The 27,388-nt window shown below is 37.3% G+C and overlaps 2 protein-coding genes across 5 annotated transcripts in view; one reads left to right on the top strand and one right to left on the bottom strand.

Moving 5' to 3' along the window:
* The window catches only part of tbck (TBC1 domain containing kinase), a 32,477-nt gene extending 13,888 nt beyond the window's left edge, over positions 1-18,589 (bottom strand). The window contains exons 1-22 of one of the 2 annotated variants that reach the window (XM_008406208.3): positions 18,441-18,589; positions 17,951-18,168; positions 17,512-17,581; positions 16,746-16,860; positions 16,298-16,371; positions 16,001-16,142; positions 15,836-15,896; positions 15,678-15,739; positions 15,127-15,188; positions 14,295-14,443; positions 14,011-14,149; positions 13,787-13,886; positions 12,034-12,083; positions 11,787-11,916; positions 10,780-10,878; positions 10,632-10,694; positions 10,389-10,515; positions 10,148-10,198; positions 9,285-9,368; positions 6,731-6,816; positions 3,611-3,647; positions 1,961-2,122 (exon numbers count right to left, since the gene is read on the bottom strand). In XM_008406208.3, the coding sequence (XP_008404430.2) occupies positions 1,961-2,122; positions 3,611-3,647; positions 6,731-6,816; positions 9,285-9,368; positions 10,148-10,198; positions 10,389-10,515; positions 10,632-10,694; positions 10,780-10,878; positions 11,787-11,916; positions 12,034-12,083; positions 13,787-13,886; positions 14,011-14,149; positions 14,295-14,443; positions 15,127-15,188; positions 15,678-15,739; positions 15,836-15,896; positions 16,001-16,142; positions 16,298-16,371; positions 16,746-16,860; positions 17,512-17,581; positions 17,951-18,143 (2,056 nt within the window). In that variant the 5' untranslated portion in view covers positions 18,144-18,168; positions 18,441-18,589. The remainder of the gene's footprint in view (positions 1-1,960; positions 2,123-3,610; positions 3,648-6,730; positions 6,817-9,284; positions 9,369-10,147; positions 10,199-10,388; positions 10,516-10,631; positions 10,695-10,779; positions 10,879-11,786; positions 11,917-12,033; positions 12,084-13,786; positions 13,887-14,010; positions 14,150-14,294; positions 14,444-15,126; positions 15,189-15,677; positions 15,740-15,835; positions 15,897-16,000; positions 16,143-16,297; positions 16,372-16,745; positions 16,861-17,511; positions 17,582-17,950; positions 18,169-18,440) is intronic. The other variant, XM_081607763.1, reaches the window with a different exon arrangement.
* A 2,145-nt stretch (positions 18,590-20,734) lies between these two features.
* On the top strand, positions 20,735-26,600 carry LOC103463107 (elongation factor 1-alpha 1). Of its 3 annotated transcripts, none has more exons than XM_008406284.3 (8): positions 20,735-20,868; positions 22,846-23,010; positions 23,244-23,423; positions 23,507-23,803; positions 24,198-24,348; positions 24,574-24,830; positions 25,202-25,436; positions 25,893-26,600. In XM_008406284.3, the coding sequence occupies exons 2-8, from the start codon at positions 22,867-22,869 to the stop codon at positions 26,015-26,017; spliced, it is 1,389 nt and encodes a 462-aa protein (XP_008404506.1). In that variant the 5' UTR covers positions 20,735-20,868; positions 22,846-22,866; the 3' UTR covers positions 26,018-26,600. The 3 variants fall into 3 exon arrangements, with proteins under 3 accessions (XP_008404506.1, XP_008404509.1, XP_008404514.1); XM_008406287.3 differs by lacking the exon at positions 20,735-20,868 and adding an exon at positions 21,597-21,718; XM_008406292.3 differs by lacking the exon at positions 20,735-20,868 and adding an exon at positions 21,656-21,723.
* The last annotated feature ends 788 nt before the right edge of the window (positions 26,601-27,388 follow it).

Here is a 27,388-nt window from a genome sequence, read left to right as displayed (position 1 = left end):
TTTTACACTAAGCAACACAGCCTTTTAAGGAAATAGGTGGAGCAATCACTCAGCATGAAGTGTACACTGAACATCTCAAGACATTTGTACAAGACACTAAACACTAAAAGTAAGGGGAAAAAAAGACGACATCTTTCAAAATAAATAAAATCTTTACAATGCCAGCAAATTAGAAAATAAATAGGTAATCATAAGTTAACAGTACAACTATAAAACTGTCAAACTTTGCGTTTTTGCATAGGTTGAGGAGCTAACACTAGTTCTTGTTGCACCTGCTTTGGTTTTGCACTGGTTCCTGAGGGAAGAAGACTTTTGGGTCAGTGTGGCGTTTACAAATTAAGTCAAATGGAAGCACAAAAGGTGCAACAAGAAATCTCAAAAGGAAATGACCTTTTCTACAAGTCGAACATATTCTACTCAGTTCAGTTTATTATGCTCAAACTGAAGCTTCAATTTGGTAAATAGGTTTTAAAAAGTAGACAAAAAAGAAACACAAAACTATAGAAAGCCTCTAAACATTTTTAATTGTCACTAGAAAGCTTTCTTCAGTTTCTGCTAACCTTTTATTTGAAGTATGCTTATTGTCTATTCCAGTCACCTCTAAAAATGTTCACTCCAACTTGGGTCAACAGGGCTCTTTACGATGCAGTTTAAAGTTCCCTCATCTGCTCCTGTGGCATCACTCCATATTGCAATATCTGTATTCTGCGTTTTTGCAAGGCTTGAAAACATCAGACCTTCAACTTAAGCTTTTTTTTTTACTCATACTAGGTACTGCAAAATGCTGCAAATAGCATTAGCAATCTTTTGACTTCACCTTTTGTTAAATGAAATGCATCCATCACCAGAGCCAGTGAATCAGCCCCACAGCAGAACATAGTCCGAACCATATCTTGAGATATCCAGTGGTATTTTTCCTTAAGAGCACATTTTATTTATAATCAGTCTCTTTTTCCATTAATGAACATTATTCCAGAGGAAGCTTGTTTTATTAGTTTAAGTTACCGGGAAAAAAAAACAAAAACTTTTTAGCCAAAGTGTTTTTGTGTTCTAACACTTGTGGGAACCTCTTTCGATCTCCAGCTGAAACTAGAAGTTTACACAGAGCGACTGCATAGAGACGCATCTGTTTGAAGTTAAGTCAGAACAAACTTCTCTTGTTTTGGGTCATTAAGAATTTTGGGTTTAGCAGATGTCTACATTACATCAGAATTCTTGTTAATGCATTCAAATTCAGAGGTTTGCATGCTTTTCCTCAGCATTTGGCAGAATTTCCTTTGAACTGCATAAAACGTTAATTTTAAGAATGTAAATAATTCCAACCAGAGTGGTAAATAGCAATTAAGCCCATTATTATTCAAACCCCTGATATATATGACAAAATTATTTTCATTCAAGCAAGGCGTTTGCAGGCAACAGACAACTAAACTACCTGAAGACATTAAGACAATTTGAAAGACAGGGGCTTTCAATCATATTAGATTCAAGTCAAGATTCTGGCTGGGTTGCTGCAAAACATTATTAACGTCTGTAAGTAAAACTAAGAGATTACTTTAAACCCAAATGTGCCAAGAGTATGAAATATACGGGTTCACACATATAATTCAGGTGAAATGTCGATACTGTTCCCCACCCAATTTTCCAGAGAGCTCAATCCTTCTTAATCTGAAGTTTAAAAAGTAACGCAAAGCTGGAAAACTAATTTATGGCAGTACAGCAATGAGGCTGTAAATTCCAACAAATTGAATGGGTTGGTGAATGGATGGAGGATTTCCCATACTCTTATTAGCCAAATCAACCAAATTCTATACTTTTGCAGACTGTGTAGGAATCCCGTGAGGATATTAGTTACTGTCGGTCAGTAATTTTTTTTATACTAAAATATGAAATGGAACTGAAAAGAGAGAAACAGTAAAGCAATGTTTATAAACCAGAGCAAAGTACTGGCTAACATCCTTACCTGGAAGGTCAGAGAAGAGCAGGATGCATTCATTAAAGCCATTAGCCAATAGACGGTCCCTGAGCTGCTGCAGTATGGCAACGCCAATACAAAAGGGGAACGAGGAGCTTCCCAGTAGCAGCGTGTCCCACAGGTGGAAGATTTTGTGCAGAGGAAACACGTCTGCATGCCAGGTGGAAAAACAAATACAACAGGGGAAATGTGTCACAAATACCATATCAATGTCTGGATTTTTAAAAAATTTTTTTATGAGATTTAGTTGTTCCTGCACTGTATAAACAATTACAGAGGTGGACAATTACCCTGTAAGTGAAGAAGTATGGAATAAATTTGTCCCTGTGGATTAAAACTACAAGCTTACAAGGCAAAACTGAGCAATGCCCGGAAGCATATTTGGTGTAGGAGGCAGCTGGGAAAAGGTTTAGGTGGGCGATGTTACAAAAAAAAAAAAAAAATGACTGGAAGAACATCAGCAGGTTTAGGAGCTTTAGAACAAGAACTCTCATTATGAGCCAACTCTTTTCAGGCCAAATAAAACCACATCCTGATACCATGTCCCTCTGCAATTATTATTTCAATCATATGACTTTCCGTGCTCCTAAATGTAACACATCTCCTCTCTTGACATGCATAAACATGAATCTGACTTGGTGCTTCTGTTTATGCTATTCAGATTTTTATTTATTTATTTTTTTTCCCGTCTATATGGAGGCAGAATCCCACAGTGGTGCAGTGGGCTGAGTGCTGAGAGAACGCTTCAGAGGGTCCCAACACATTAGCAGTCAACTGAATAGACTGGTGGGTGTGAGTGACAGGTAGTGTGTCTGTTTGTGAAAGGAAGCAGGGCCTCCAACCTTGTTTCATATTGGACTGAGGACATTAGCAGTCAGAAAAGCACACCTGAATACCAGGCACTGACTGGCTCTGTGGGAGGATTTTGGACAAAAGGGAAACAAACTAAACTCTGCACCCTCACATGTAAGAGAATGTGTCTGATTAATTAAAAATGGAGTTATACTACCAAGAACAGAGAACATATTGGCAATCGCACTGACCAATTGCTAATAGGGTCAGTTAATGGAAATCACTATTTTCAGATTATATGTATGCATCCAAACTCAACGTGAAAGTTGTTCAAATAGTTGTTCTACTTATGTTACTTTTACTGGTAAAAAAAAAAAATATATATATATAGGTTGGTTTGATCAAGGTTATGCTTTAAAGTGTGTAAAGATAAGAGCATGAAATAAACATACATGACCTTCTCAGTGTAACAGATGTAAACATGGAGCTATTCACTGGAATCAGTAGAAGCACATAAAAGGTAGTAGTTTAACAAACATGAAACCGGATGATCTAATTGATTATATTTCACTGCTTAAATTTTGACAGCTCAGCTTGAGATCAGAGTTTGGTAGAGAGGTGACAATCAAATGCAGCTCATTTGTCAGGCACACATATTTGAACATCAAGTTATTTAATTACAATCCAATGAAATAAGGACACATTTAAACATGAATATAAGATATAATAGAAAAAATACAGGCAGTGGTGAGTGGATCTTATATTTCTCTAGATGTTTTTCATCTAGAAAAACATCTGAAAAATGCAATTATCTGCTAGGAACAACAACAACAAAATGCAACTTACGTGTAAACATTGTGAGGAACCAGGGAATAGCATAAAGCTGTGAAGGGGAAAAAAAACAGAAAGAGAGGGAAAGACTAGTTATATTTGGACGTTATTAGAATTTATTAATCTGGACTTCAAAAAATTACATAATACTGTACTTCACATTCACATCAATAACAACTTGGAAGCACAAATGTGCTGAAAACACAAGATTAGTTTGGTTCTTAGGCAGAACTGGGAAAGCAAACAAATGAATGCCACTATGCCAGTTCTGACATCCTTCCTCTTATTCTCAGCTGAGCATAAAAAACCCCACCTGCTCTCACAGAGAGGCAGTATTCCACCTTAAACTAATGGGGCACACATTTAGCCTGTTGGATCAGTTAGAGAAAAACTATAGCTAGTCTCAGAAAAGGTAATTGACCTGTGATTGTGCAGGAGCTGGTATCTATTCAATAATAAGGACCTCTGGTGTCTGAAATAGTGATGAACCAGAGCATTACTGTGCTCCCAGTATCATCCTGAGTCACAGAAACTCTGGTTCAGCCAGATTGAATTAGTGCAGGTGCAAATTGTATACTCTGGAGAGGAGATGGGACTAAATTGAAACAGCCTGAATTAAACCACAGACTATGTGTAATCTGATTGCTAACCATGCTGAAAAAAAGAGCACTGGAAACTTACCAAAGGTCCATAATGAGTTTCTGTGTCACTGAACAAATAGATGCTGCAGCATCTATTCACTAATGGAGAATGAGTTAGGAATCTGAAAAGTGCAACTACAGAGTTTGTTGTTTATTCAGTTTTAGCTAAACTTTTTTTTCCATGCAAAGCAGACATATTGGATGTTTGCTTTGCTGTTGCCACAAGAATGTAGACTTACAACTTGAAAATCCAAATTCAGGGTACTTCGTAGTTAAAATGTTCACTTTAAAATATCTTATTCTGAGTAAAAATAAAACATGATAAAACTGTCTTCTTCAATTTTGTGAGTTTTTATGACAAACTCCAAAACTTGTAGTACCTACTGTTTCAAAATGTCTCTATGTAGTACCCATTGGAAAACAGTGTTTTGTATATATTCTTTGGCTTTGTAGGGGCTGATGGAGTATTTGCTCAGTGAAAGTTAAGTGGATTTAATGTCTTTTGTCTAATTACATAGTCTGACGTGCATGACAGCTGTATCCACACAGATTATTTAGCATTATCCAAACCTAAAACTAAAACAGAAACACGGCCAAAGTTGGCAGGACTTCAAAGGCTTAAAATCCATCAGAAAAACAGTAACTTTTTTGTGAGGCTGATTAACTGTTTCAAGGCACAGGCTGGTTATAAACATCAAGGTATATCAAAGTTTTAAAAAGTTACATTTTCAAAACTGCTAAAATGCCCTGCCATAGCGTTTATGTAGGTTAAATATATTTTCATGAGAAACCAGAAAAAGTGGCACACGAGATTTTCTCTGGCTGTGTGGAGAATAAATAAGTCAGCTCCACAGCCTGCTGATCAGCACTGCAGCTCAGCTGGCTGAATGAAGGGTCCTACGTTCCCTTATATATAAAGAAAGAAAATAAACTGGTTGCAAGTATTTAGAACTGTTAAAAAAAACAGTCTTTTTCTAACTAAAATAAGACCAGCTGTCACTCTTATTAATGCTTATGGTGTTAAGTCAGCATTACTTTTCAGATCAGCTTTTTGCATTTTCGTAATCTGGCAAAAACATTACATTTTATTGTGGGGATCTTAGTATATCAGACAGGAAGTGGTAAGGATAGAGTTGCTAAAGAGTGACTGGACCACTTTCACAACTGCTTGCACTTCTAACTTTGTTTAAATTTATGTAACAATAAAAAATTATGCTTAAACATTGCAGATTACATCCATCCATCCATCTTCTTTACACCCTTGTCCCTTAGTGGGACAAGGGTGTATGTATTCCCTTATCTCCAGCTAACGTTCCGGGCGAGAGGTGGGATAGGGATACACTAGACAGGTTCGCCAGTCTGTCGCATGGCAACACAGAGACACACAAAACAAACAATCATGCACACACACACTCACACCTAGGGGCAATTTGGAGAGGCCAATTAACCTGACAGTCATGTTTGTAAATTGTGGAAGGAAACCGGAGTACCCGGAGAAAACCTACCATGCACAGGGAGAACATGCAAACTCCATGCAGAAAGACCCGGGCCGGGAATCGAACCCAGAACCTTCTTGCTGCAAGGCAACAGCTCTACCAACTGCGCCACTGTGCAGTCCCTTGCAGATGACATTTCAAGTCTAAATCCAATATCTTACACACTTATCAATAGTGGGGTCGCGAGGTGTGCCAGTGCCTAGCTCCAGCGGTCAACAGCTTAGAGGTGGGGTGGACCCTGGACAGGTCGCCAGTCCATCACAACAACAAAACTGCATTACTTAAACAGCTGTGGGATTTTTTTCAGTCTTAAATAAAACAGTAATTTTGTTTAAATGTGGTGAAAATGAGGTAGTTTTATTTAATGCTTTCTTACAATCCACTGGCTATGCAGGACATTTAACAAGAAACTAAATTTAATTGCAGTAAATCCAATTACCAATAGTAATTTTGTGTTTTAAATGCACCACTCAAGAGCTGCAGCGTCAAAAACTCAGAAGGAAGCTGCAGGTTCTGATACTCCACTAGCCAAGATGACACACATTCATCAGCACACAACTAAATTCACGGACAGGTGGCACAGACTTTAACCTCGTCACTGAGCAAAGCTGTAAGGAGGAAGGCAAAGGGCAGCAGGAATTGACCCATTGTGAAAGAAATAAGCCAAGTCCGGCAGAAGGCAGTCATTAAGTGTGCCTGGAAGACATGAGCCGCTGTATAAATTACTAGCTGTGGACTGTGGGGAGAACTTGACCGTGACCACAAATTCAGGAAGGAAGGATGTGGAACAAAAAGTGTCAGTGGCAATGAAGAGATATAACCGGCCATCCAAGGAGGTTCCTTTGCCCTCGGCAAGGAGCAAGAAAATAAGAATAATTTTCTTCTGAATTCCTATTGAAGTAAAACTTGCAGTGTAAGATGAACATAATCTGAGCATGTCCTGCACTGGAGCCTGTTGTCATCAGTCTGACAGGACACTTTCATCCTGTGCAACTTACATCTGGAATGAAGCCAATTTCATTTAGATGGTTGCTTAGCTCTGGGTCATGAAAGGCAATCATCTGGGAGAAAACAGTCAAGTACTCTGGAACAAAAGCAAAAGAGCAAAAAGGTCAGGAAAAAAATCTATTGTATAACATTTACTCAAAAACACACAATGAATGTGGCTTTGATAGCTATGAATCAATTCACCCCTTTGCAAATTAATGTGCCATTGTTAATCGTCAAGAGAAATAAATGGATGTTTTATCGCTGCTAGTAAAATACTTTTCATAAGTTATGAAAATAATCAGAAAAATGTTAGCCGGGTGTCGCCTTCCTAAGCAATTCCGCTCAATTCTCATCTCCCTTCAGTGCACCTTCTGGGATTTCTCTCATTGAGCTCGATTTCTCTGGCTGAATTTCAACCATGCCAATCAGCGAACAGAAGGATTAGTTGTGAAAGATGAGGTCAATTTTCAGCAGTTTTTGATTTGTAGTCTGCCAGTAGTTGGCAATAGCAGCAGTGGCAGTGAACAAAGCCATTCAGTCCAAGTTGGTCACGCTTCCAAATGTTGAAATAACAGCTGCCTCATATGGACTGGTACTTCTCTCTTAGCAGAAGGGGAGGGTTGTTTAAAAGTACAGACAATTTCCAATCAGTTTCATAGTGCCGAACTGGCGTATTGCACACATTACGACCAAATGTTATCGATTGGTCAAAATGTTAAACTTCGAGAAAGCAATCCTTTTTCAATGGCCAAGGGTTCAGGGTTTCTGTGAAAAAGTCTGCAAAAAGAAGAGCAAAGGCCTGGTTTTTACCAGTTTTTACCAAATGTGCAAATTCTACAAATGCTTGAACTTATTTGCATTTATTTTGTCACATAAACTGTATTTATGTATTTAATATAGTATTTTACCACTATATGCTACATGTAGTATTTTATTATTATAGTGCTAGGTTATTGCAAGATTTAGGAAAAATACCGAATCTTGCAATATTCAGTGTATTTACTGAATACTGCAAAAATTAAAAAAATTACAAAGGGTCAATATGACCAGCCGGATATAATCATATAACATCCACAAATGATTATTATACATTTCTAATTTAATTGCATCTTATTTGCTTACAACTTCATGTAAATACTCTGGTATTTTTCTGCTAAATATGTAATGTTTAGAAGAAAACATTACTTATATGCACAGGGTTTCTGCAAAAAAAAAAACATACATTAAAATGTATGGTTTAATGTATATATTAAAACCTACTTTGTGATTTTAATGTATGGTCTAGGTTACTCACAAAAACACAACTTCAGTAGGTAAATTTGTGTTTCAATAAAGCTTCAATAAAGCTTCAATAAGCCATGTACCAGGATTCCCTGCTACATCCATGTAGCTCGTAGTAAACAATAGAGTAGGAACTTTCTGATATTCATGTTCTTGTAGCTAAAAGACCTGCAGTTCTTGAAACAGATTTTTATTGCTGGTTTCCTGTGATAAATCTGGTTGTTCAGTAATGTTAGTTGACCTAAATGGGCCTTGCAAATTTGTTACAGCATAATAATATTACACAATTCAAATAATAATAAAATAATTAAAATATTGAAGATGTAACTAACTATGCAAATTTGGTGGCATCAATATGTTTTAAGACCCTACAGAAATCCAGATAATATGTGACTATAATGGTTCTGATCCCTATGTAAGCCAAAAATAACCCCTCTGCTAATAGACATTGTTCACTAGAGTCACCAAACAACAGTCTAACAGTAGACTATGACACATAAAATAAATACGTTAACTATTTGGGTATAAAAGCATTAACTCAATGTCAGAGTAACGTGTACGAATTGATGCATAGTTGGAAAATAACGTAATTTGGCCGATAGGTACATTGCATCCCCGTAAATGTTGGGTACAAAAAATGTAAAAGGCAAAGGGCCAAAAATGACCAATGTGCTATTTTAGTTAGAAATGGCAAAATTAGCACTTAAAAATAATGTGATAGTTATTTTCTTTTTTGGGGGTGGGGGGTCTAAACATTCCATTTGGAAGTAGTTTTCCCCCACAAACAAACATTAGGCACCTCTGCGTGGCACCTATTCAAAGGATACAATAACAGTCTCATTGACTGAGATTCAGAGGTGTGCAAGGCAGCTCTTTATCACACAGGAATTGATTATCATATTTCTCTGCAGGCATTTGCAGTTTCATTTGTTTCCATATTTCTAAATGATGTGGCTCAGCTGCAGACTCCATTAAGACAGACTGAAATTAGTTTTCACAGTTTAGAAGCAACACTGAGCCCAGATTTAATCAACATTAGGGTGACAGGCTGACAACCTGTCAGCCTGTGATAATTTGTTTCTAAACTTAAAGCCTCTGACTGCGTTTAATCATTAAAGCTCAACCTGCAGTGGAAGATGATAAACAGCCTTAAAAGCACTGAGAAAGGAAGACTATACTGAAAAGATGCCGTCACAAATGTACACTGCAACACGATTGACTTTTTTTTACCAAGAAATTTTACTTGGACACAAAACAAAGGTTTCCTCTTGAATATCTTACCTTGGATGACATGTGAGTTGTCCTTCAGGAAAAAGTTGTACAGGTACTTTGGGATGAAGGCAGACATGCAGGCATATGCTAATGCTATAGAGAGAACAACATGTATACAAATTTAATGTAGAATTAAACACTTAGCATTTACATTAACATGCATCAGTCAGAAATAATTTTAGGCTTTTCATTTTAATTATCTATGTTGGGTTTTTTTTTAGGTTCAACCAAACAAACTGGGATTTACAGCGATTAAAGCAGTTCCACCAAACAATGTCAAAGTTTCAACCATCTGACCTAATTTTCACCCCATCATAGACTAGAAACTGCTGAAACATCAGTGTTGTTATTCACAGTGAAGCTGGTTTAGCATCAACCTGAAGGTGCCCACAAATATAAAAGCTTCTGCTTCAAAACAGACACCTTTGAGGCCAAATGATATGTTCAGCTGCCCACATGGACAGGCTAAATGATGCTTGAAAAAAAAATGGTTTTATTGAGATCGAGATTCAGTCTTTGTTATCACAATGACGAGAAGTCTGTTTGGAGGAGTAAAAGTGAGGTAACATAACTGAACTACACTTTTGCTAGTGAAGATTAGTTAAATTTAGTGAGTCAGAGTTACAACTAGATCTAGTTGGGGGCTAAATAAGGCATCTGATTTCTCTGGAACTTGGAGAAGGATTTTTAAGCAAAATATTGTTCATGGTGTAAGTTATTGAAAACCCTGAATTATCCTTGAAATTATTAAAGGTGCAAGTTATTTGTTCAGTCAACCTTGAAAAAAAAAGAGGTCTTAAATAAAAGACCCAATTAAAATGAAACTTATGATCAGTGCGTCCAAGCTGGAAAGTTCAAACTGGGATCCTCACCTTCGTTATTGAAGTTCAAATATAAGAACGGAGCACAAAGTGAATCCAAACCTGAAATGGAAAGTGCATCAAATAAATTAAAGGTCAAACTAAAGCACCTGTGGTCAAAAAAAGGTAGCTTCTAAAACGAGGCGTAATTGCCATCTAGTGTTCATTTATGGGTGTTACCAGGATGAAAAAAAAAAAAAGTAAGAGGCTACAGATTCAAAAAGAAGAAGAAGATGAATGGGGAGTAACTGACCCTGCCAGTAGACCAGGTCAGGATGGGAGACCACCCAGGCTTTTAACACACGCCTGAACTTGATGTGACCCTGAGGAGATGACAGCAGCTCGTCATACTGGTGGCAGCGTGGGATATCCACCTCGATCTGAACAACAAAGAAAAAGAAAACATAAAAATAAACAACTGGACCATGAAATAACATACCTTTTAAAAAAAAATAAATAAATCGACTCAGTTGTTAGCTTTTATTCTTCAGCCTACCTGTCTGTCAGTTGGTATAGGAGTATCCTTGTCAGTGCTGTCATACTTCGCTTGAATGTCACCCTATGCAAAAAAATACATAGAACAGATGAACCAATGCACCTTTTCTCATTTAAATTGAGTTTAATTGTTGCTTCAGGTTTTGTACCTCAATGCCTAGCAAAGCAGCCCAAGCCAGTCCTCTAACCAGAGGAGGAATATCCACTCTGGCCTCTTTCCACATCAGGTTTTTTTTGTATGGATAGCCCTGAAGACAAAACATGTAAAGTATCACAGAGTAAATATACAAAGCAATTTTCAATGACGATTTCAGGGATAAATTATCCAAATCAAACTGGTCCTCTGCAAAAATTTAATTGTCCCCTAAATCTATAAACTAGCCTTGACGCCACTTCCAGCCAGTGCAATAATTGTGAAATTGGGGAAAAGGGAAAGAAAAAAAATGCATCCTTTTAAAAATCTTTTACAAATTAAAATCTGAAAGTGTGGCGTGCATTTGTATGCAGCCTCTCTGAATCAATATTTTTTTTAGAAGTGGCTTTCATTATAATTAAAGCTGGACGTCTCTGCCAGCTTTGGACATCTTAATGATGGAGTTGTTGCTCATTCTTCCTGCAAACTGGTTCGAGCTCAGTCAGACGGAACGAAAAGCAGCTACAAACATAAACTTTGAAGTATCGACACAGATCCTGGACGGAATTAAGGTCTCAAATTCGACACAGGAATATGCTTTGATGTAACTCTGGCCGTATATTTAGGGTTGTTAACATCTCACAGGTTCATGTGTAGCCTCTAACAGGTTTTCTTCCAGATTTCATCAGTGTTTAGCTCCATCAAACTTCCAAACAACTCTGACCAGTTTTCGCATCTATGATGAAGAAATGCATGCTCTCGGCATGGTGCTGCTACCTCCATGTTTCAAGATGGGGGTGCATTTACTGCTATAGATTTTTTTTTAACAAAAAATACTTTACAAACCCTGTGGTTGTCCTTCCCCTTCACAATTATGCTCTATTCTGTGTTTCTCTTTCGCATGAAATACCAATGAAATATGCTGCAGATTGACGTTGAGAACGTTATGCTTGTGTATTCTACCCCAAGTGTGGATTCTGAGCGTGTAAGGCTGATGTACACAAGGACATATGCTGCCCTGACCTTGAGCAACCTGTCAAATAGGATGATGCGGATGAGCTGGTACTCTGTGTCTCTCTCGCGGATGATGAGTGGCAGCGTGACAGTGGCCGACAGCTCATTGCTGCTGTTAGACTGCGGCAAACTCGACTGTCTGGAGGAGGAAGGTGGATAGGGACATGACATTACTGGTGCCAAAAGGAATGACAAGATAATGTTAAAAAATAGTGACATGGGAGACGGGAAAGGTCTTAGAATGGAGGAGGCTTACTCGTCTTCCAGCAGAGGGTAATAGGCTTCTCCAGCAACATCCTTCAGTCTCTATACCCCCCAAAAAAAAGATTTTCTTTTTCATGTCCTGATTTCAACTCTAGTCTGCGATAAGAGTCAACAAAACAAAATGTCCAACTCGACATACATGTGCTTGCCTCTCATTTATGCTTAAAATAAAGGGCCCACTGATCTTCAGTTTTGCACAGTTTAATAATCTGTACATATAGATAATGTGGACACTAAAAAGAAAATATGCCTTTTGTAAAATTAAAAATTTGTAAAATAATTATATATTATAATCTAATGTAACTGTAACTGAATTGCTCATTTTAAATATTGAGTATCTGTGAATGTTTTCTTTTTTTAAAGTTTGGCCCTTGAAGGATCAGTTTGAGGGGATTTTTGTTCAGGGTTACATAATTAGCAACAAATAGTTTTCGTGATGTAAAAAAAAATGGATGCACATGTTTGAATTTGTTGTGGATTTATCACTAATTTTAACAGAGAAAAGTCTCGAATATAACCATAAAGCCACAGTTATCAACAATCGTCTGAATCTTTTTATGGTTTAGTTTATTTATTTATGGTTGGTTTCCTGTTGCGAAGCTACCACTAAATTATAGTCAACAAATTTTGAATAGTGTTGAGGGGAGCACTATTTCACTAATTTGAAGTTTGCCTGCTTTATCCATTCCAACCAAGTTTTTGTTCATGCTTCGGATAATTGATCTGTTACAACACTCAACCCTTTCCAGGTTTCAAACAACTGTTTATTTAACATAAAGTTGACTTAATTTGTAAGTAGTCCTACAGCCCTTAGCATACTACTGCCACCACCACCTTACCTTTACGCCTCCTAACATCCTTCCTGTCACTGTGGCCAAACATTTCAATCTTTGTCTCATCTGATCAACAAACTTTTGTCCGGAAGGCATTTGACCTGTCTGTGTTGAACATTTTATCCATTATTTAATCTATCTATCAATTTTAAGCAGCAGCTTGTTTTTTTGGTTGGCACTCTCTGTTCATTCCAATGCAAATGTGTGTTCAGTGTGGATAATGAGACTGGTGTTGCAGCTGCTTTCATGTTATGATGGCTCCAATCCAAACTAATTTATTTTCATCAGAGGGAGACGGTTGTTATTTGGACATGACTGGATTCAGGACTATACGTCCCAGACACTGAACAAAACTGGATTTGGGATGCACAAATAAGACTCCTTCTAGCACCTCTTGCTTTGACACTGTTAAGTAAATTATAGGAAATATTCCTACATTATATAATTTCCAAGGAAATTTGAATGAATTCCACCATTTCTAATCAAAATTCCAGCAAAAATAATACCTGTATCCTGTTGATGTCTACAAAAATGTGTTCTTTCTCTGAGTCTTGCTAAGAGGTATTTATCAAAAAATTAGAGGGGGTTTATGTTCACTCATTTTATAAAAGACACATTTGGGTCTGTAGCAGTAGATATGTATGTAGTTAAGCCGGCAAGTATATTTTTATACACTTTTAGGATTCTAGAAATTACACTAAGCACTCTTAGTTATTGTGAAATTTAGCGAAGTTGACCGTTACAAGCATTATACCCTGAAAAAAAGAAAAACTGAAAATTGGTGACACACTTTTGTGTATTAATTATTTTTTTCGTTCGTTTTCTTTGTGTCTTTCACCGTCAACATTTTTTCCAGTGATACGATTGTCAAAACTCGCATCTTAATGTAGTAAGGGACACAAACCGCCTTACATTTCTGAGTTGGCACAGAGGCAGCTTCACTGTGGTGTCATCAAGCAGGAAGCTTCGATCTCTCCCTTGGCCAAATGACTCCCCATCCTCCAAGACAAACCTAAAAGAAAATATAAGAGCATGCAGATATAGCATTCTAAATAGGACATGACATGCTTAAAAATGAGCATATATTCAGACATCCCCCATGTGACTGAGTGCATGTCTGTGTGCATGTGATGTACTTGGGCAATGTGCAGACTGGCGGCTTAGACTGGATGATTTCCTTGTTGGTAAGCTCCTTCTCCAGGTCTCCACCCGCGAGGCACCATAGATGGTACACCTCATCTATGCCGCGCTCTGACAGGTAATCCTCATCATCATCTAGGATTACACACAAACAAAAGCTCAAGTACTTGCAAGCAGAAACAGCGAGACAAAACAATGTTTAGTGTTTTGGCCTACTGTTTCGGGTGTAGAAAAAGAGATATTTAACCAAACTAAAGATCAGGTAATATTTGAAGGAGACCTTTGCAAAGATCACTGATGTCATCTGGGAGCTCCAGGTGTGCACATCGCAGAGAAGATGAAAACAAACTGACAGGCTTTTGGAAGGGTGGGTAGTGGCAGGAAATGCCATCAAAAACAGGGTCTCCAAGCAGCTCAGCAGGGGTTGGCCTTCAGGTTACAAAAAGCAGAAAAGGGTTAAATGCCAGCATTTGTATTATGCTTTACCAAGTCTAAGGATTGCAAAATGCTTTACACTACATTCACCCATTCATACACACATCCACACACGGAGTAAAGGGACAAAAATTGAGATGTACCAATAGAATCAGCCAGAAATCAAAATCGGTCAATCTTGATAGGAGATCAGAAGGTCGTACACCGTAAAATCTGTTTTTTTAAACCCCTGTTTATATTGGATGCAGTACAATTGTTTTCGGACCATACGTGCAAAAACCACCTGCATTTTGATACACTTATCAAATGAGCTTATTAAAAAAGAAATAGTAAAAGGTTAAGATATGCCTGAATAAATAACATTTAGACAATCTTGAATTTACTTGAATTTACTTGGATTTCTTTGCGGTTCCAAAGTAGCTGATTGTAATTTTCACTATCTTTCAATAAACAAAATCAACAGCTAAGCCTCAGTTTTGTGTCTTGACTGACATCCTGTGGTGAGAGGCAGGAAGTCGAGTTTTGCATATCTGTATTTATATTCTACAGAATTCCTCGATACATTGAGGAGAGTGTGGCTAACATTAATCAGCAAACAATAACATAATATACAGAACACATCTTCAGCAGTGGCGTGAATAAATGTGGGGGGAATCTGTAGCAAACACTAGATTTACCTTTTGGATGGCAGAAAGGTCAAACACTTCCTTAATAATTCAACAACATTCTCAGGCAGCTCCTGTGAACACATCATAAATGTGATGATCAGCTACTTTCCTCATTCAAGTTATCGCAAAAGGTCCCATTTTCAATACATCAACACTGTCAATATGTGTAAATGCCTTTAGTATGCAAGTCCTTTTAAATAGGATTGATCAATTCCACAGAATAAGGATGATTGCATCTAAAAATTTATGTTATATATTTTTGTTGTTTATTTCATTACATGTGCTAAAAAATGGTTCCTAAAACCTGGTATGAAACAAGGATACATATTGCAGACATGGCCTTTAACACACATACAAGTATTAAAAACTGAAACTTTCATGAATAAAACTAGAACTAAAACTTTTTATCAATTTGTAAAATAAACTCATGGATTAAAATCCAGAACTAACATAATTTCTATGTCTATAGAGGTACGTACATATGCTTTCTACAGTAACCAGCAGTATTAAATAGCCGTCTAATTGTGTAGGTGCAGAGACAGAGTGTTTCTCAAGCGTACCTTAATGATTTCTAAACATCCATGTTCCTCAGCAAGGACAGTGACTATATCATCCATGCAACCTGGCAAAAACAGACAACGTCTCCTTATAAGCCCAGTTGAGTTTCAGAGCACATTGCTCTACAATCACATTGGGTAAGTTAATTCTGTTTACTTACCCAAGGTTAAAATGAACTTCAGTTTGTCACTTATTTCAATGTTCTGCAAGACTCTCCTTCCCTACAATTGATTAACATCATCAGATTAGAAACTAGTCATTGTTCGGAAAAATCCAGCTGAAAAAAATAACTAAATATTTCAGAGGGTGTAGGAGGGATTCTTACTGCACATAGTTCAAAGAGTAAGATTCCAAGTGACCAAACATCCGACTTAGGTCCTGACGGCAAGGGAGTTTCACTATGTGACGGATCACTGGGGTGGAAGCAGCCCAGGGCAATCACCTCTGGGGCAAGGTATGATGGGTTGCTGGAGTCGATATGGCACAGCACATAAGCTCACACTTATCATCCTGTATGTTACGCTTCTTGAAGTTTGGTTTGGAATGAAACCAAAGAGATAGAACTGTAGCTCTGACCTCTGACTCATAGCTACCTGGGAAAATTAAAGAGGAAGCGACTTACCCAATGGGAAAATCAACATCCGCCCCATGATCAGTCATGTGGTAAAGGCCGAACTTTGCCAGTTTGACATTGCCCTAAACAAACAAAATCCATCACAAAATGAGCGTTTGTAGATATTTCCATTACTATTTATTTAAAATTTACAGTCTGGCTCCTAAAGAAGCAGAATTGCTATCTAATTGATATAAAAACCTAACAGATTTCAAAGTTTTGAAAATATATGTTTGATTTGGTCATTTGAAAATAAGGTAATATAAATAAATTTTAAATCTTAATATGTTAGGGTTTTTTTTAAACAACAAATGCAATAATTCCGTTTAGTTTTAAATATTTTAAAATCATTGCCTTCTTATTTGTGACAATTTGGCAACAGGATGCCAAAGAGTCATTTTAAAGCATAAATGTATTTGTCTTTTAACAGGAGTAACTACGTGGTTACAACCAGTACCTTGCAATCCAAAAGTACATTGTTTGGGCTGAGGGCTCTGTGCACCAAGCCATGTTTGTTCATGAAGTCCAGACCTTCAAGAACCTCGTAGGCAACCTGGAGTACCTTTTCTGGACTAACACAAATTCAATAAAAAGGAAGAGTTGGAACATTTGTGTGTCAAGGTTTTCCAGACATATTTTTAGCAATACTATAATATAAACAGCTGACAAAGTTAATGCATGCTACAGTATCTACGTTGTAGCTACCTTGCAAAATTGATAGGCATATATACTCATTAAACTTTTTAGCATTTTGTCATCTTACTACCACAAATCTTGATTGGGATTTTATGTGATAGACCAACACAAATCAGCACAAATTGTGAAGGGGAAGGAAAAGAACAACACTTTCATGCCCCAATACAATTCTGTGCAACCAACTACCTAAAGAAGTCACATGATTAGTACATACATTCTACCAGTATGTAATTTAATCTCAGTAAATAGTCAGAGCAAAGACAGCATTAACTAGAAATGCAGCCAAGAGGTCCACAGTAACTCTACAGAGACAGTGCACCACTAACAGTGGCCCTTATAGAGGAGAGGAAAACTGTTAACAGGCTGCAACAGACTTCTGACTGGTGTAGATGTTCAACCAGCCTCAACCATAGAAGAAACCCTAAACATACATCCAGGATTACAGCATAATGATTTGGTTTAAAGCACACTCATGTTTTATAATGATCTAGTCAAAATCCCAAATGAGAATTTAGATCATAACTTACCTCACTGTTTGCTCTTGCCTGAAATCACCCAGGTTCCTTGAATAGTGCTCTGCAACAACAATCAGCCGTTCTATGCAGAAAGACAAAAAGAAATTGGTGATAGACATGCATCTATTTTTTTCTTTTGTTGTTGTTGTTGTTGTTGTTGTTGTTGTTGCTTATCTTGCAGCACTAAAATTAGTTGATCATTTAGTAAGTATTTAAAAAATGTCTTTTAATACAGTGTTTCAGAGTTTTTCTTAGCATATTAGGATATTTTGGGAGTTCAAGCCTTTTCAAGAAACTAAAAATAAACAAGTCTTCTTAAGAAATCTACTGGGATTTCTCACAAAGCTTTACAGTGAATTTTTGTAACACGCTTGCAGTAAACGCAGTGCATTAAAGCTCGTCACCAGCACAACAAAATATATCGTACAACTAACAGGGTTAACAGCCATACCATGTTTCCCTCTGGAGATGTCCACATACTGACACAGTCTGGGATGAGTGGTGGTCTTAAGGATCTGGAAACGCCCCAGGATTTTAATGGAGTTGGGCGTCAGAGGGAGGCCATTGCTTCCACAAACATCATGAGGGAGAGCTGAGGCAAAGAAGGTGAAAGCCCCCAGCTGAGCATCTCTAATGGGCTTCATTGACTCAGTGATAAAAGAAAAAGTCCTAGGAATAAGATACAATTTGCAGAACATATTAAAACTGGACGTGAAATTGACACAACTTCTCATTCATGCGTTGAACAGGAGCGTTACCAAAACAGGCTGGCCGGGAGAGACAAATACTATCACTGATCTTGGCATTAAAATTGCATGCCTACGGCTGAGAATGAGCATGTCTACGAATCGCGTAATAATGAGGATAATCGTCGGATATAAGGAGTCCTACTGAAACAGATGCATTTTCCTTTCAGAAAAAAACTCAACAATGTGCATTACCTTAAAACAATGTCTTCTCACACCAAACAAAGAGGCTCTATGTTCATGACGACAGATTAAACTCGAATATAATGGGAAATGTATTATTTTCCTGATTCTGCGGTGTGACGGGAACAGCTGAGTGAGCGTGATCAATGACGCAATTTTTGTGCGACAAAGCGGTAAAACTATTTTTCTATATAAAAACAAACAAAATGCCACTTAATCCATATAATAAACATTTACGTAAATTTATCTGTGTAATAAAACTACAGATATGAATTTTATCCCTTTTTTTATTTTTATTTTTATGCTTATTTCCTGAAGTCAATGAAGTGCATGCGCTGTCTGTTATCTCCTCCCTTTTTGTAGGAAATCACTGATGTCTAAAGCATATGAACGTGTAAAGCAAACTCTAATCTGGGGTTGAGTCCATCTCGATGGTTTAATAATCTAACTACAGGAACAAGACTGCCACCTGCCAGCGGCCTCAATGAATGACTTTACACAGACTGCATTTTTCTGCCCTGGGCGAATATTTAGGTATATTACAGTCTGTTTATTTCAAACAAACCTGTTGTGGGTTCTTCTTCATGTTAGTTTTTTAAAAAAATCTTTATTTTCTTTTAGTTTGACTGCTTTTATTAATCGCAACAGTTATTTTTATTATGATAATTGACATCTGATCTCAGATCTCATATCTGAGATGTCAGATAATCAGAAAATCATCAGAAAATGAATTAAGTTAAGCAACAAAATTAAATAAAAGATATTTGAATAAAAAACATCATTTTTATTAATTACACTGAGTGGTACATTTTTTTGAAATCAAAAGTTTCTTAGAAAAACTTAATACTTTTTTTTTTTTGGAACAAAGGATGTTTAATTCAGACATTGTGGACAGTTGAAAAGCATTCATGCACTGTAGAGAAATAACCCCAATGCTTGTTTGGGGATTAGTTTTGCATGAATTACTGTATCATGCTATAAAGTAAGTGGCTCCATTTGGGTATTAAGGGGTTCCAGTTTGCTTGCAGCCTTCAGCTCATCTACATTGTTAGGTGTGGTTTCTCATTTTCTTTTTGACAGTACTTTCTAGATTCTTTATTGGGACTATTTGTTGGTCAATTTGTTGGCCAGAGGAAACTGTCCTCTCATTCTTTTTCACTTTGCTTACTTCAGACTTTTAGTACATGTTAGATTCCTGTCATCTGCAGAAATACTCAGATGACTCTGCAGTTGTCAGGTGTATCAGAGACGGACAAAATACTAATGGGCTGCTTTATGCCACAGTAATGGATCAATCATCTGAACAAAACAAAGAAGATTATTGTAGATATAGAAAGAAATAGGGTAGAACAAACACTATTTCCATCAGGGGAGAAGTGGAAGTGGATAAGGAGTCCAGACCTTCAAGAACCTCGTAGGCAACCTGGAGTACCTTTTCTGGACTAACACAAATTCAATAAAAAGCAAGAGTTGGAACATTTGTGTGTCAAGGTTTTCCAGACATATTTTAGCAATACTACAATATAAACAGCTGACAAAGTTAATGCATGCTGCAGTATGCATTAACTGTAGCATTCTGTAGCAGTCTGTCCGTGTTCACACGGACATACTGAACAGAAGACGCAACAATCCAATAAAAAAAGGACAGAGCAGATTTTCCTTCTTGAGGAGTTCACTGAGTTTATGCCACAAGATGCTGCATATCTTTCATATGTGATTTTGTGTTATGCACAACTTTGTGACTTTGTGAATAAATCTCTCTCCAAACAGAATTGACCTTTTGTGACTTTGTCTTCTTGTCTTGTCAGTGATTATTTTTGGGGCAGAAGCCAAATCTGCAAACTTCCTGATGACAGAGTTGGCTCCAGCATGAATATAACATAATATTTCTGTACTAAATACCAGTTTTCACAGAGAATTGTTTGTAATCGTTATATAAAGGGATATGTCCAAATCTATAGTTCATTCTGATAAGCAGCATTCAGACACCTGTAAATCAAAAAAGACAGTAGTGGATAATCATGGTGGACTTAATAATTATGAAAGCAAATATAAAAACACACAGTATCTCAGTTAGATTTCAAACACCATAAGACATTCAAGTCTAGAAGAAGAAGAAGAAGAGAGTTAAATGTACCAATAATGCATCAGTTAAATGTACAAATGTCTCACATTAACTGGGTTATATAAAGACCCAACATTCTATCAGACTGAAAAAAGTAATTTATTACTGGAAGCAGTGTACCTTTTCGCCACCAAATTGTGCAGAGAGGCAGCAGGGCTCCATCTAGTGGCTGAGCCTCGCAGTTTCAGTAAATGACGCATTTGACGGCAGTTGCCACAGCAGTACCTTGTCTGCGTCAGTCCCAGGACGGCACAAAAGGCAGCATCTTCTGTTTCATCCCTACTGTGAACCATTGAGCACACCTTACAGGCAAAGGTAGGTTTGGTAATGGCTTCCCGAACGACTCCTACACAAACAACGTACATTTTATTCAGCTTTTTTCCATGCTCCATTTTAAAGGCAGCTGACTTCGGGGACGTGTTAGGAGAATATCCATAGCAAGTCTGCATCTGAATGTGGAGTGTCTGTGATACCTGTTGTAATTTGATGCCATAACAAGTGCAAAAGGGAGTTCTAGTGGTGGTTAGGCCTGAGTGGCGCAGTTTCAATTGAGAATATTTTTTTATGTGAGTCGTGCGGGGCTGATGCTTCTTCGCCCATCATGCTGCTGTCACATTAGAATAAACAGTGCAGTGTAACTGTCTGGGAAGATGCTGAGACATGCAGACCCAAATATCCCTTAACGCCCTCACCTCTGCAGTATTGCATCAGCACTGCGTTCTATGCTATCAAGTCCACACTGTTTTGAAGTCATACTGGTATTTTATTTTATTTTATTCTATTTTATTTTATTTATCTATCAATAATAGCTGTGGACTGATAGCTTGCTTTGCCATTTCAAATTACGAATCATCGTGGAACATATGGACATTCATAATATGTTACTATTATTATATATATATATATATATATATATATATATATATATATATATATATATATATATATATATATATATATATATATATATATATATAAACGTCAGACATGTTGATAAAACACTGAATTGATGTTTTCTGGTTCCTCTTCCAGTTACAAGTATGAAACTCAGAAACGCGCATGCGTCCTTTAGGAGTAGCGTCAAAGGCCTTTTGAAAAAAAAAGAAAAAAAATCGTGTGCTAACTGTTAGCTTAGTTTATCACATCAGAGAAAAGTAAGCCAACGGTAAGGTAATGTCTCCAAATAATTATTTAGTGGCATGGTTTTAAATTTTGTGCGTTTACATTCTTAATGTAAGTTTGTTTAAGGTATTTTTTGTGAAATATATTCATGTTCCACGGTGACTCGTCATATGAGTTGGTGGCCGCCATTAAACTTCAACTTATTTTTGTTTCGTTTAATAAAGAAAGGCTTCTGGAGGTTAAGTTTATTTCTACAACCAGCTGTATTCCGTGTTTTCTAAATTCTCCCTTAGTATACTACTACTTTGCTAAATACCCATGCACAACCCATTATGTCTGTCCACCTTTTATATTTGCATTTTATTTTGTGTGATCCTTACATAGTAAATCAACAAGTGGGGAAACAAACATGATGTTTCACTTTGTGAATTGAGTTTCGAAAATAAATTAGCTTTTCAATAATATTTTAACTTATTGAACAGGTCTGCATAATATTATGATAAAATACATTAAAACTTGTTGTTAGGTGTAATATACCAACAAGGGGTGAGTTTACTATTGCAAGGTGGTTTATGTTCAATAAAAAAAAATATCCAAAAACTGGTCAAATAAAAAACTGACAAATATGTTGTGATGATGTGATTTTGTAATTATTAACGTTACTCATCTAATGTCAAAAGTGTATTAAAAAGGAACTCCTTTGGTTATGAATTTTTCTTAAAAAATTAAAACTGAAAATAAATGATCAACTAAATGTAGTTGATAATTTTTATTACTATACAATGTTGTAATATAGCAGCATGTCTGCAATATTCCTTTGAGTAAAGTTAAGATTCAAATTTCACATTCAGAGGTTATTTGTCTACTTACTTACTTTAATGGCGATGGGTGAATTTCAGCTGAGTTTTTGTTTCAGGATTTCCTTGTTTAATTACATTAAATGATACAGTGTGGGGGGTAAAATTCAATATCTAGATCTGCACTGCAGTGTACCTTACTAAATCGAGGCATTGGCTTAATCAGATCAATTTAATTAACATATTAGTAAAGTGTGTACTACAAATTAAAGTTGAGTTGTTTTTGATTAGCATTGTCTCACTGTTGAGGTTGTATGCTTTCTATGCTGCATGTTGTTGATTCTGACATGTTTTGTTTGTTTCTATTGTTCAGCGTCTTCTCGGCTGAGCCAGGATGGGGAAGGAGAAGCTCCACATTAACATTGTGGTTATAGGACATGTGGACTCAGGGAAGTCCACCACCACAGGCCACCTCATCTACAAGTGCGGGGGCATCGACAAAAGAACGATTGAGAAGTTTGAGAAGGAAGCTGCAGAGGTATGATTTAAATAAAATATTTTTTAGGATTTTCTGCATTGTAACTTTTCAACAGCTCACTTCAGGGGAGCCCGGTTTATCCAGAGCAAAATTTTTGCGTCTTGTGGTTGACACAGAAAAGTGGATTAAAGCGTTAAGGACAAAGGTCATGTGACAAGCAACTATTTAGTCTTCTGTAGCTTCAATATTCCCAGTAAAACACTTATATTCGTATCCTTCCTCTGCATTCTTAGATGGGAAAGGGATCCTTCAAATATGCCTGGGTTTTGGACAAACTCAAGGCAGAGCGTGAACGTGGAATCACCATCGACATCTCTCTCTGGAAGTTTGAGACAAGCAAGTATTATGTCACCATCATTGACGCTCCAGGACACAGAGACTTCATCAAGAACATGATCACTGGAACATCTCAGGTAGAAAGAAAATAAATAAGTAAAAAAAAATAAATTAGATTTTCAGTTCCTCCCCGAAGTTTTCATCTCTTTATTTCTTTCAGGCTGACTGTGCCGTGCTGATTGTGGCTGCGGGTGTGGGCGAGTTCGAAGCTGGCATCTCAAAGAACGGGCAGACTCGCGAGCATGCCTTACTTGCCTACACTCTGGGAGTGAAGCAGCTCATCGTAGGCGTCAACAAGATGGATTCAACTGAGCCCAACTACAGCCAGAAGCGCTATGAAGAGATTGTGAAGGAAGTCAGCACTTACATCAAGAAGATTGGGTACAATCCTGACACCGTGGCCTTTGTACCCATCTCAGGCTGGAATGGAGACAACATGTTGGAGCCCAGTCCTAATGTGAGTTTGACACGAGATCTTTTGGAAAAACTCTTCTTATAAGCTATACTTATTCCACCCTTTTTTCAGTTGTACTGTCATGGGTGTTTAACATGCTGAAAGAGGCTTGTAGAATCAGAGATGCAGATCTTTTGAATGTTTTCCATCTGTTGCAAAGCACTGGTGTCAAGCTCCTACAACTTTTAGACGTGTCTCTGCTTCAACTCACCTGAGTCACGTGATAAAATCATTAACAGGACTCTAGAGAACCTGACTGCATACTGAGGAGGTAATTCAGCCATTTGATTCAGGTGTGTTGGACCAGGGACACATGTAAAAGTTGAAGGAAACTCGGCACCAAAAGCTATTGTTTTCTTCCCATCTCTGACATGAAAGTAACAATGATCTCTTACAGATGACCTGGTTCAAGGGCTGGAAGATCAATCGTAAAGATGGCAGTGCCTCAGGCACCACTCTGCTGGAGGCTCTCGATGCCATCCAGCCTCCAACCCGACCCACTGACAAGCCTCTTCGTCTGCCTCTGCAGGACGTTTACAAAATTGGAGGTGAGTTGATCTTGCAGTTTTGTGACTTAGATTTTTAAGAACATATTTGTAAAATATAAAAGCCTCATTTATCAAGCGGTTTAGGAAAGGAGGGCAGAAACAAATTAGGTTTTGAGTAAATTCCCTCGGGCCTTGTCTGTTCCGCATGTTTAAGAATAGTTTTTCAGCTTACATTTAGGCACCGGGTTCACATAACGTCCGGTTGCTTCTCCGCCTCTCCATCAGGTATAGGTACTGTGCCTGTGGGTCGAGTAGAAACAGGAATCCTGAAACCTGGCATGGTGGTGACTTTTGCTCCCGTCAATGTGACCACTGAAGTCAAGTCAGTGGAGATGCACCATGAGGCCCTGAGTGAGGCGCTACCTGGAGACAATGTGGGCTTTAATGTCAAGAACGTCTCTGTGAAGGATATTCGCCGAGGCAATGTGGCTGGAGACAGCAGGAACGACCCACCACAAGAGGCAGCTGGCTTCACCTCCCAGGTCTGTTCCCTAGTAACGACCGGGATTATTATTGTTACCCAGAACCTGGAAAACTGGGTGTCCATCTTTTAGCTCAATTTGAAGGAATACGCCAGAGACAAATGTAGTTAAATGATAAATATCCATTGATTTGTACAAGCCAGCTCTTTTAGTAACTTATTGGTTGGAGACAAAATCTTTCATTTTTAAAGTAAATTGAAAGTTGAGAAAATTTGTAAAAGGTCTTTAAAAAATGACAGCCAAGACATGACTAATATAAGCCACTGTTTTTTTAAATTTATTATTAATTCTATTTTATTTGTTGCCAAGCTCTTGTTTGCTGCTATTTTTTCCAAATTCAGTATTTTACAATGCTATTACATTTTTCATAGGTGATTATCCTGAACCACCCTGGTCAAATCAGTGCTGGCTATGCCCCTGTGCTCGACTGCCACACTGCACACATCGCTTGCAAGTTTGCAGAGCTGAAGGAAAAGATAGACCGCCGCTCTGGAAAGAAGCTGGAGGATAACCCGAAGTTTCTCAAATCTGGAGATGCTGCCATTGTGGATATGATCCCAGGCAAGCCTATGTGTGTGGAGAGCTTCTCTGAGTACCCACCGCTTGGTGAGTGTCCCATCCTGCAATATAATGCCTGTCTATTACTATAGTACAGTGCCTAGCAAAAGTATTCATACCCTGTGAAGTGCTCTGCTACTCATGATGTTACAATTAGAAACATAATAAGCTTTATAAATATGTCAGACAGTCTCAGGTTATAGAATAACATTCTTGGTTTTGAACATCTCCCAGAACATTGCTCATGATAATGTTGCAAATGGCACACAATTGCAGGACATGGATGACCTAATAAATATGCAGGTTAACATTTATCAAGAGCAAAATGAAAGCAAAATATGAAAACATCCAAGATGCATGAATACTTTTACAAGGGATTGCACCTCATAGAGTAACAAATACTTGCCTACAAGAAAAAAATAATCTAAAATCTTAGGGGTTTTTTTTACCTTTTTGAGAATAGATAAAAGTTTAATTCAGAGATTTTTTGTTTTTATTCCTCAGGCCGTTTTGCTGTCCGAGACATGCGTCAAACGGTGGCGGTGGGAGTGATAAAAGGTGTGGAAAAGAAAGCCGCTACGAGCGGTAAAATCACCAAATCTGCACAGAAGGCACAGAAGGCCAAATGAACGTTGTGCTGGGCTGCTGCCCCAAACGTTCAGAGAGGCAGAAGACCCGCAGACATCTTGCTCCATTTGCACACCATAGTAAACGTCTGGTCCATTATCACAATGCATCGCAAAAGCAGACGAAGGAAAAAAAATTGTTTCAGTTAGAGATTAACGCGTTAGCTAACTGTTATACGTACATTTGATCGTATCTTGTTTCGTGCTTGAACATCACTAAGGGTTTGCATTGCAGTTCAAAGATATAGTTCAAAGATGTTAAATTTACCCTGCTAGTTTATCTAGAGATGCTCTGTAGTAACACAGTAGAGATGTTCTTCTCTGTGGTCTCTGTACAAGTAATGTTCCTCGTTCAAGCTTTAAAACTGTTTAAACTCAGCAGCTAGAAATATACAGGATGTTTGCATGTTTGCTTGCAACACCTTAGTGAAACCAGCTTTGGAAACTTAAATAGTTAAACTAAACATCCTGCCTGATATAAACTTCCTTAAAGTAGCTCTGATCCACGTTACTGTAAAGTGTGTGCAACTTAAATGCTGGTACTTGTTAGAATATGTTCGTAAAAGTAAAATATCTTTAAAAACTATGTTTGTTTCCAGTGTTTTTGTTAACTCCGTAAAGCCTGACGTATGAAATAATTGTTTGAAAAATCTTACTTGTAAAAAATAGAATAATTTAACTGTTTTTATTGAAACGTCACATAATTTCTTCTGTTTTTTTCTATTACTATTGATGTATTTAGTTTTTGCATATGATGTTAAAACCCAATGTTTACATACACTCCATTAACAGACTCAACCTGTTCTTTCTCCCTGTTAGACATTCAATTTGAATGAACGTTTAGGGTACGATAACTATTTTTTCCCATTTGTATATTGCTAAATAATGAGATATGCCTTTTTTTCCCAGAACTTTACTTTCCTCAAATTTAGAAGTTTATGTGTATTTCTCTTAAACTCTAAATCAGGTTTCATCAGACCAATACATCTTTCCAAAAATAAAACTATTTGTCTCTCAGTCCATGTTCAAACTATAATCTATCTTTTGCAGTATAGACATCTTTCTTGCTGAGTGGGCTTTCAAATTATTTTGGTAATCTGAACTAACCTAATTAAATAAAAGTTTAGCTTGATTTAATCAGTTTAAAAAAAATAACATGCTGCATCTTTTCATGCCATGTATAAAAAGATCTCATGTCTGCAATAATGTGGAGGAAGATGTATTTTGCATGCATGGCACACTTGAACAACTTTTATTTTTCATTCATATTCATCTTTATAATTTTTAAAACTATTATACAAGTTTTTATATATGCAGTTTGAATTTTTCTTGAGACTGAAATATGTTTATCGATTGATTTACTTGGAGGGAAGT

This window comes from Poecilia reticulata, chromosome 1 (genome assembly GCF_904066995.2).
Source record: "Poecilia reticulata chromosome 1, P_reticulata-male-v2, whole genome shotgun sequence".
Classification (NCBI taxonomy): domain Eukaryota; kingdom Metazoa; phylum Chordata; class Actinopteri; order Cyprinodontiformes; family Poeciliidae; genus Poecilia; species Poecilia reticulata.
Note: the sequence above shows the minus strand (reverse complement) of the source record. Positions and strands in the feature narration are given on the sequence as shown.

Coding starts and splice junctions, on each gene's coding strand:
- LOC103463107 (XM_008406284.3), top strand. CDS start 22,867: ATGGGGAAGGAGAAGCTCCACATTAACATTGTGGTTATAGGACATGTG. Junction 23,804..24,197: donor TGTTGGAGCCCAGTCCTAAT/GTGAGTTTGACA, acceptor GATCTCTTACAG/ATGACCTGGTTCAAGGGCTG. Junction 24,349..24,573: donor GGACGTTTACAAAATTGGAG/GTGAGTTGATCT, acceptor CCTCTCCATCAG/GTATAGGTACTGTGCCTGTG.